The sequence below is a fragment of the Bidens hawaiensis genome, unplaced genomic scaffold (genome assembly GCF_021521415.1).
Source record: "Bidens hawaiensis isolate Kalapana, Puna unplaced genomic scaffold, B.hawaiensis_p1.1 tig00010472_1, whole genome shotgun sequence".
In the NCBI taxonomy this organism is placed as follows: Eukaryota; Viridiplantae; Streptophyta; class Magnoliopsida; order Asterales; family Asteraceae; genus Bidens; species Bidens hawaiensis.
This window is the reverse complement of record NW_027491800.1, coordinates 534,639-545,627: the sequence shown is the minus strand read 5'-3', so window position 1 is coordinate 545,627 and position 10,989 is coordinate 534,639. Positions and strand designations below refer to the sequence as shown.

Genomic DNA, 10,989 nt, shown 5'->3' with positions numbered 1-10,989 from the left:
CTCACATTAGAGATCAAATAAAAAATTTAATTAGCCATGTGTTAGAATAAAATGATTTTAGATCAAATGGATTTTAATTGATCAAATTTTAGATGAAATAATAATAATAATAATAATAACAACAACAACAACTTATCATTTGTTAGTAACTTAGCATTAATTAAACCATTAATGAGTATGAGTTACAAAACAAAACATTTTATATTTTACTAACATACCCTTTTATTTAAATAATAAGAAATTAAAAAAGAAATCATGTGATTGGTTATAATCTCTTCTCGCACTTCTCACACTAAAAAACACTTCGAAAATGAACCAAATCCTATATATATATATATATAGGGTTAGGTTAGAATAAAAACACATTTAAGTTGTGAAAACTCTAGAAACTCATTATCAACCACATGTTTTTAATTAAAAATTAAATCTTTTGGTCCACAATTAAAGTTAATAAAAAAAATATAAAAGTTAATTTACACTTTCTCTCTCTTAAAAACATATATAAAAATTAGTAAAAAAATAGTAAACATTTTTTTTAGTTTTCGATATTTTGTATTAAATGCTACAACATATATTACGTGTGTAAAAAAAACGATGTTACATAGGGTTTTCACAACTCAAATGGGTTTTCATTCTATACTTTTGTCACACCCTCAAATTCCACTAACGGAGTTTTACCGTCAGAGGGTGTGAACTAACAGGATCGGAATCATCAGTTATAATCAAACAATAAAAACAAAGTTTTAAAACCATGAAAACGTTTACGAGTAATTAAATGCGGAAGCGTAAAACCATAGAAACCAATGTTGCGTCACGCGGGACGACTTAAAAACCCAAGTAATAATAGTTAAAACATGTTTGCATATCAGAATGTTCAAAAACCATGCATGATCCTATACCGCGCGCCCGCCTCGGCTACCTGAGAATAACATACTAAAAGTGTCAACACGGGGTTGGTGAGTTCACAAGTTTGTATAAAATAAAGCGTTTAGCGTTTTGCGTTCAGCGTTTTGCGTTAAGCGTTTTGCGTTTGCGTTACCAGATAATGTTAAATCAATTATATATCTATAGGTAGCTAGCCTATAAAGCAAGTATTGCTAAGTGTTCGACACTGAAGCTGACTGTTTATCAAGTGCCTTGTCACCAGGTCATCCAGACCATGGTACGTGTTAGCCAAAATTACACCCGCTCGACCTCCAGTCGAGTTTAGCGTTGGGTGGGGTTTGTCAAACCCAGTAGTACTACTCAATAGTGACTCGCTATTCCAAATATTAACCGGTTCGATGTGTAGGACTTCAAATGTTTCGTTTGCCACTTAGCCTTTACAAGTGATATATAATTTACTAACAAAATCTTAAATGCGTTTATCGGAGTATGTTATCTCCCCCAAGTGAAAAGCGTTTAAAACAGTTTAAAGGGGTAAGTGAAACTCACTGTTTGCGAAGTATTCCCAAAATAATTCACCAAGATGCGCGTCACAGAAAAACTCTCTCTAGCGTTCTAAAACAACAAAGAGATTTTTCTAAGTGTCGGAATATTATCGAGTCTCTAGACCCGGCACATAATACCTATGCACACAACATGTTTCGTGTTTCGTTTGTGAATCGTGTGTGACTTTAACAAGTGTATTTGTGATACGTTACATGTGTGAGCAATTATTTACGTGTCATGTATTCATAATGTACATCACTAGCAATTACTCCCCGTAAGGGCAATTTGGTCAACACATAACAATTAACTAGCAATTATTCCCCACGAGGGCAATTTGGTCAAATCATGACAATCAATTAGCAATTATTCCCCGCAAGGGCATTTTGGTCAAAACACGACAATTAATTAGCAATCATTCCCCTCAAGGGCAATTTGGTCAAAACACGATAATAAATTAGCAATCACGTTGTTTCATGCAACTTTCACAAAATTCAGCAACTAGTTTCTTAACGACAGAATTTCTACTTGAAAAACTAGTCTATCCCACCGATCATAGCATCACAATTAATTTACCAAAAATCATCACAAAAGCATATATGTCCTAAGTTTCCAGAACATATTTTATTATATTTTTATTCCACGTAGGTTTCTCACAATAATCAAATAATTACAGCAAACTCATAACAGTCAAATTCATGCGCAACAGAATGTTATTTGAAATTCCCGTTAAACGAAAAATCCAATAAATGCAAGACCACTAGGGTTAGGTTCCTAACTCAACAAGTCAACTTTCAGAAGTGGAACCAACCCAATGGGTCTCGTAGTTCATGAGATATAACATTTACAAAACAACCTAACAGCAGGTCTAACAACTCAGCTTTGCACAACGTTTTTGTAAAATCATAAAAGTTAACTTTTACACGTCCAAAAATTGCAAATTTATATTCTTTAGAAACTAGACTCAACCTAGTTTACTGTAGTATCAATTATCTCAATCAATTTTCACTTTTACACCCCGTTACAGTCAATCAAACATCAACAACACAATCTGCCCAGAAACTGTTTGCATCCAAACTCAACAATTTAACTATCTATGGACCACAAATCATTCATATAACATTCTAAACACCATAACTACTATCCATGCATATCAATTACACCATACATACATAGTTAGGGTTTTATTTGATCTCAAACTCAAAGACACAACAATTAACATGCAATAATATCAAAACTAGTTATCAAATCATCATCAATACACCATCAAATCAACAACAATCATATGAACACCATACATAGGAAAAATCGAACCTAGGGTTTGTAATTTATACCTTCAAAAGCACCAATACAAGCAATAGGAAGGTAGGAGATGGCTAGAAACGGATATAGGATGCTTCAATTGTGAAAGACAATATCAAAATCCAAGAGGTATGTGTGTGTGTGTGAACCGATTGTGAGGAGAGGGGGGGGGGGGGGGTTTGGCCGTCGGTTTTGGGAAGAGGGAGAGGGAGGAGAGGTTAGGGTTTTATAATATTAATAATAATAACATGTTACACTTTAGTCCCTAAACTTCCAAATGTTACATCTCTAGCTTAATTAATTGGGTTCTTGTTTCTTGTTTAGCATTCCACATAACATAATCAAGTAACACATATGTCTAACACATAATTATCACATAATTATTGTTTTGACGTTTTTTGTTTATTCACTAATCGTTTGCGTCAACTCGTTTGCGTTTCGGTGCAATTCCCGAAAGACTACACATGTAGTAAGTGTCAAGCGTCATTTAAACCCTAGTTTAAATGTAACGAGGTGTGCGTTATAGATTCAGTGATCTAAAGTTTGAATTGACGGAGTTAACGGAGTTAACCTGAAATTGACGATTGTCACAACTTTGCATATATATATAGGGGGCGGTTAACGTATGCTAATACACTATCGTACATTACGTACGCGAGTATCCAGAACGTACAATTATACGAGATTAAATTTTTAAATACAATTATACGCCACGATGCGCCAGTTATCAAAAGGGTATTTCCGTCCAGAACGTCTAACTATACTCCCCAAATCTATTCTTCTATTCCCCCAAATCCCTGTTCTTCAAAATTCATCAATTGATTCATCGAGCGTCCATCCATATCAATATAATTCAACCGTCGATCGGTATTAAACTAATTTGCAGGTCGATATCAAACTAATTGAGTTATATAACCCTAAAAATGTTCGTTACTTGCAAATAAAACCTCAAACCCTAATACGTTTTGCTAATACGTTCTTCTAATACGTTATGCTAATACTTTCTGCTAATACATTCTGCTAATACGTTCTATTAATACGTTCTACTAATACGTTCAAATCTTAAACGTTCAATGTCAAAAACCCATCATCCAGAACTCAAAATTGATCGATTGAAGCTTCAAATTGATGATTAATTGAATCGATTTCAAAGATTAACTGATCAATTGGTTCCAATTTCAAATTGTTGATGGTGCCGGCGAGCGAAATGTCGCCGGCTTCGGCGATTAAAGGACGGCTTTCGGGGTCGTTTTTGGAGATGAAGCGGAGCTCGCATAAGGATTGGGTGCGGGTTTGTTCGGAAACGGAACTGAGTTTGCTGACGAGAGGATTAGTGTAATTGTGATTTTGGGTTTATGAAAATCAACGGTTAGAAGTGTTACGTACGTAATGTACGATAAAGGATTATTGTATTTTATCCTTTATATATATATATATAGGCAAAGTATAAAATGAAAACCCATTTGAGTTGTGAAAACCCATGAAAACCCTATGTAACATCGTTTTTTTTGTACATGTAATATATGTTACATTTAATACAAAACATCGAAAACATAAAAAAAATGTTTTGCTATTTTTTTACATTTTTTATCAATTTTTATATATGTTTTTAGGAGAGAGAAAATGTTAATTAACTTTTACCTTTTTTTATTAACTTTAATTGTGAATCACAAGATTTAATCTTTAATTAAAAACATGTGGTTAAGAATGAGTTTCTAAAGTTTTCACAACTCAAGTGGGTTTTTATTTTAACCTAATCCTATATATATATATATATATATATATATATATATATATAGAGAGAGAGAGAGAGAGAGAGAGAGAGAGAATTTCGATTTGGTCGCTGTGGTTTTTTAAAATTATCAATTTTGGTCTAATAGTTTATTTTAGGCTTTTATGGTACAATAGTTTCAATTAACTATCAGTTTTAGTCCAACCTACTAACGTCATCCACCAACCGTTAGTTAATACAACTTTGAGGAGCTTTTTTTGTATTTTTCATAGACTTTTAATCATAAGAATTTTTGAGTTTTCTACCAAAATAAAGTTTTATACTTTGTGTTATTTTTAGTATTATGGTTTCTTATATTATTTATATATAAATATCTATACACCTTTTATTATTAATAAATATAATTTTTTTGAAACTGACGTATATTTTTAATAAATACAAATCAAGACGTCATTCCCATTTTGATGGGTTGGCAATGTGATTAAGATGTGAAATAATTGTTTCAAACTCTATAGAGGACAAAAATTTAGTTGTTCGAAAAAAATACAAACTAAGAATTAAAATTAATAAACAGATTTTCAAAAACCCTCCGTCACTTGAAAAGTAAAAAAACGATATAAATAAATATTTGTTCTTTTTACCACCGAGACATAAAGCAAAAAATTTAAGTTTTCTAAATCATTTATAGTTAGTAGAAGTGTAGAATTAAAATGGAACTGAAAAAAATAAATACTTTGTTTTTTAAAGCCTAGATATTATTACGGCTATAAAAAGTAAAAATAAAAGTATTCAAATACAAATAAATAAAAACACAGTTGCATAAAAGATCTGGTTTTGGAAAAATATATTTAAAAAAATAAAAAAGTATATATTTATATATAAACAAATATAATAAACCATAATAGTTAGAAAATAATAAAAAGTATAAAACTTATATTTAGTAAAAAGAAAAAAAGAAATATTCATATGAATTAAAAGTTTGTGAAAAATATAAAAAAAACCCCTCAAAGTTGTATTAACTAATGATTGGTGGATGACGTTAGTGAGTTGGACTAAAACTGATATTAAATTGAAACTATTGTACCATAAAAGCCTAAAATAAATTATTAGACCAAAATTGATAATTTAAAAAAACCACAGGAATCAAAACCGAAGTTCAAGCTTGATTTTTTTCATTAGCTTTTGGTCGGTTGTTGCTAACGGATAGCCCATGATTTAATTTAAAACCATCAAAACCAGACCGCAGACGCCCATACGTAAAATGCTATTTTTTAACAAAAAAAACTATAGCGATATCATACTCAAACTAAAGAGAAAAATATGCTTGTTTTTACGGTGCAATTTCTTTTAAAAAAATATTAGTGTATGAAAATTTTATTAACGTTTATAAATCACGGGAAACTTGGATTAGAAGTGAAAATAAAAGTCACATATGAGTGAAAGATCAAGGATCATAATTGTAACTATTTTTAAATTTTATAAAAGTTAAGCAAAGTGAAGGGGCCAATATTGTAACTATTATTTAATAACCGTATTTGACTTTTATATTGGACGAGTTTACCCTTATCCTAGATGCATTGAATGTTGTACTATTTGTTGATTGATTTGTAAATCCTTTAAAACCAAGGTGTCTTAATTTGCCCTTTTCTCATACATTATCTATACTAGGCGGGTGCCAGCGTGATGCGGCGGGTATTTAAAAACATGTCTTGGTAATTATGTAACAATTATGGGTGTTAATAGTTAGGTTTAAAATCTTGAATCCGTGGTCGTATTTTGGTTTCACAGTTGGTTTTTATCATTTATTTTCAGTTGATTGGTCGATTCCAAAATTTTCAAAATGTAGTGAATGGTTTTGTTTGCAGTTTATAACGAAAATTGTCCATATGAAACCAGACCATACTGTAAATGTTTAATGCATTTTAATCTTTTTGATTGTTTATTATTAGATATGTTTTGTTATACACACACACACACCCATATAGGTGAGAATCCTAAGAGAACTTTTTAAAATTGAGATATTTGAGAACCATTTTGTGACACAAAAAAACCCCTTAAAAATTAAAAAAAAATTATAAAATGATAAAAGAAGAGAATTTTAAAAAAGTAAAAAAAAACCAAAATTTTTTATTTTTAATCTAGATTTCATTAGAAAAAACCCTAACTACACACATATGTATATTTTTATTTAATCCCGATTTACATATTGTACACATATGTACGTTATCATTTATCTGTAACTAAATTTACCAAAGCTTAAACTGTGAAACCAAACAAAACCAAACCGTTAGTAATGGTTTAGTTTCAATTTTCAATTGTTCGGTTTTAATTTTCGATAATAAAAAATCATTACTAACGGTTGAGCTCATACATTTAACTTAAAAATATCAAAACTGGCATTGAACACCTTTAGTTAACATACCAATTTTTTTTTTAAATTGAAAAAACTATAATAATTTCATACTCAAATTAAAGAACATAAAAATTTCGTTTTTATGGTGCAATCTTTGCACAAAAACAATAACGTATGAAAAATTTATAGTCTTTTAAAAGTCGTAGGGGGTGGTTCGTTTGAAACTGAAATAAAAAATATAATATGGTTAAAGATGAGGGGGTAAGCTTGTAAGTTGGTTGAATTGTGTTTAAAAGACAAGTTTACCCATTCTTATACATATACATTATGCATTAAAATGTGTAAAACTTTTAAAATCAAGTGTCTTAATTTGTTTTTGTCTCATGCATTATATATAGTATAGATAGTATAGTATAAATATATATTAAAAGTTTAAAACCTCTAGATCAACAAAAGTTTTAAGCCAAAACCAAAAAGAAATAACAAACATTCTGCTGAAAAATAAACACCCTTAAATGGACCGGAAGCATTAGGATGGCAAACAAAATACACCGTTAAAAAACACCAACACCAAAACATGTCTTTCCACCTACATTTCTTTCCCTATAAAACATTCCATTTGATTCTTCCAAAATTCTCCTTTCACATTCTTTCTTCTGATCAACAAAACATAACAGCTATTTCAAACCCCTCCGATTCCAGGGGTTTGATTTGATACGATATCACTATCGATCAAAATGGCGCTTCAAAACAATGCTGGAATCACACAACTGAAGGTTGGGTTTGAAGACCCGAAACCGGATTATGTAATTATGACGTCCCCAGACGGCTTGGGTGACGGTGGTTTGTCTTTGTCTCCTTCTTCGTCGTCGTCCGGGGATTTTATTAGTTTTTGGTGGTGGGGGAAACTTATTTTTATGATTACGTTTCTGGTTATCTTGGCGTTTTGTTTCGTGGTATGGATCGGACACTTTCTAATGGACAAGGTATCTTTTGATATCTTTAATGACCATTGCACTTGCATTCATTCATCCATTCATTAGAATTTGTGATTGTGGGACAGAAAAGAACCATATGAAGCTTGTTTGTTTATATATTCAGCACAAATAATAATATCAGTGGATTCTAAAATCGGATCATTTTCGTAAGAAGATTTTTTTGCTTAAATCCTAACAAGTGGAAATACGATAACACACATTTTTTGTATACAATATTTATAAACCCTTAAATTTGGGCTTTAAGCTTCAACTTATTTTTTAATACAGTCGAGTTGCACCTGTCTCTACTTATTCCAAAAGACATGGCCGGGTAGTTATAATAATCAATCTAAGAAACACTGCCTTAGCAAAAGCAGTAGCTTCTCAAAATCCAATTCATGAGAGTAATGATTTGATTCAATCTAATAATATTAGTGCTCATGTTTTTCAGGAGGTTATACCTATACTAAATTGGGAGACCAAGGCATTTAGTAAACCAGTATTAGCGGTCATAATATTTTCATCGGTGGCAATCTTTCCGAGCATATTGATACCGTCTACGCCCTCGATGTGGGTTGCAGGCATGAGTTTTGGTTACTGTTTAGGATTTTTACTTGTAATGTGTGGTGTTACCATTGGTGTGACACTTCCTTATTTCTTCGGCTCCCTCTTTTACCATAAAATTCAAGTGAGTATACCCGTATCATTTCAATGATTATTTTATTTTAATTTTGGCGATCGTAAGAGTCGTAAGCGGTGTTTTTACTGTCTCCATCAATACCTTGCTAACCAATGAGATTGACGGATCAAGTAAAGCTTGTGCTGAGCATGTGACCAGACACTTATTTGTGCCCCACCCCATGAAGGTTACAATTATAACTATACTTTTTTTTTCCTTTTTGTGTATTATCCAGTGGTGGTTAGATAGATATCCGAAAAAAGCATCGATTTTGAGATTAGCAGGCGAAGGAGATTGGTATGATCAGTTTAGAGCCGTGACGTTATTAAGAATATCCCCGTTTCCGTACATTGTATACAATTATTGTGCTGTTGCTACTGATGTTAAATTTGTTCCATACTTGTTTGGAACATTAGTTGGAATGGTGCCAGAAGTCTCTATTGCGATTTACACGTAAGATTTTTATTCAAGTCTTGTGTGGGAGAACATCTAAAACACATATTTATTTATTGTTTGTTTGCTTGTTTGTTTGTTTGTTTTTCAGGGGTATAGTGATAAAAACACTGGCCGTTGCTTCAAAAGATCAACGGTCACTCGCACCGCTTCAAATTGTATTAACGGTTTGTGGATTTATTTTAACGATAATAACCACAATAATAGTCACAATCTTTGCGAAAAAGCGGCTTAGTGAGTTGCAAGCAGTTGAAGAAGAGTTGTTATTGTGACAGAAACATTAGATTCCTTTGGGCAATGGTGAAAACTCGTTAGAGAAAACTTACGGGTCCCATCAATACCTGGCTAACCAGTAGGACAGGTAAAACCTGCAACGTACACAGGGTAGGTGTGGCCTTCAATAGGTTAAGATAACATTATAGGTTAGTAATCACTTAATTTGAGACATTAGAGTTTTCAAACCATGTTGCTTGCTTCAAAGCCACAGTTTGGGGGGAGGGAACAATGGCAGGTTTGGGCAAGATTTATAATCTCTATTTTTCTTTAGTTTGCTTGTAACTTGTTTGCATATAATTGATTTCTTGTGTGATTAAAATTAATTCCGTTCCAAGTCAAAACTGGTCATGTCGGGTTAGGTAACGCGTTTCGTGTTGAAATATAATAATAATTGCAAACCGTTATATGAAAAATAATCAATTCATATAGGGTAAACCAACAAAAGATACGGTAACAACGACAATAATCAATAAAATATCAAACATAACAAAGTTATTGGTAGGGTCTTAAGAGGGGATGTAGGCAAACCATACTTTTATCCTAAATGTTAGAGATGTTGCTTCTAGAGAGACCCGTTCTCCAAAAGCATTATACACATCAAGAGAATTAAACCAAGAATAACGCGAGTCCACTAAATAATGCAACCACAAAACCATATGTTGTGGATACCGACAATGTGGACGATGCAGACGGGCTTGGAGCCGGAGACATTTCCTGAACGGTGATGGCAAGCTTCATGTTTCTCAACTCGCAGTGCTTCCCAAAACCACAAATGTACCATTTCTTTCCGGGGGTTTGAAGCATGATGATGTCTCGTCCACTTGTCAAAGTTCCATTGGAAGATGAAGTGATACATTGTTGAAAACCGGTGCCATCGACTTTCATCACATTGTGGACGCCAGGCACGTAATTGAATACTAAACATACAAACAAATATACTCAGTGAAATCCTAAGGGACGTAATTGAATACGATGCAACAAGCATTGTCTAACTATAGATATTTGTAGGAATATAATGTACCGAGTTTATCTCCAACGTAGAAAACTTTATCCTTGGTCCACGTTTGATAATCAAAGTCAAGACTCCAACCGTTTTGATCACCGACAATGTATTCAGTGGCAGAAATTGAAGTTGCAAGAACAAAAACTGTCATGATGAAAACAATGGTTGAACGCGATACGGCCATTCTCGAAATATTTCTGAGTTTTGTAATCGATGACTGTTATGAGATGGTTCTAAGTTGTTAAATTCAGTGAGAATTTGCAGTATTTATACATGGTTTTGGAGATTGTAGAGATGCAAAGTGGCTAGGGAACCGGCTATAGACGGCAATTGCCGTATAGTTTTGAAAAGTGAAGGAGCACTATAATTTATTTGATTCTTGACATGTGACATATAAATGGTAAGCCATTTTTTTCCTTAAGTATGCTAGCGCATGATAATAACGATTAAATAATAATGAAGGATCAATATATAAAAGAATTAATTAAGCAAATAATAATGATAATTTTAACAATTTTTGGCCCTTTAAAATTTATGCTAGTATACGCCACAAAAGGTTGACTTCTCCATGGTCTAACGACCGGTCAAAATGTCTATTTGAACATGGTAAAAAAAATATCAATATAACCATCTTATATTCCTAAAATGTTCACCCATCGAATCTCATCGAATCAACGGCTTTTAGTCATAGCTTAATAAAATTTTTAACCAACTAGGTTTAGTCACTTGTCCAAGATATTTCGTCTAAAGCCAAACAATTGTTAGAAGTATATCTCATCAGAAGGC

At 32.4% G+C, this 10,989-nt stretch overlaps 1 protein-coding gene and 1 pseudogene across 1 annotated transcript; one reads left to right on the top strand and one right to left on the bottom strand.

Annotated features, from left to right (window-relative positions):
• Positions 1 to 7,552: 7,552 nt before the first annotated feature.
• LOC143535429 (uncharacterized) lies at positions 7,553 to 9,196 on the top strand. Its single transcript, XM_077029687.1, has 4 exons — positions 7,553 to 7,801; positions 8,244 to 8,480; positions 8,707 to 8,924; positions 9,016 to 9,196. Exons 1-4 carry the CDS (start codon positions 7,553 to 7,555, stop codon positions 9,194 to 9,196), a joined length of 885 nt encoding a protein of 294 aa, XP_076885802.1.
• Positions 9,197 to 9,806: 610 nt separating this feature from the next.
• Positions 9,807 to 10,387, bottom strand: LOC143535411 (blue copper protein 1b pseudogene; annotated as a pseudogene).
• Positions 10,388 to 10,989: the final 602 nt, after the last annotated feature.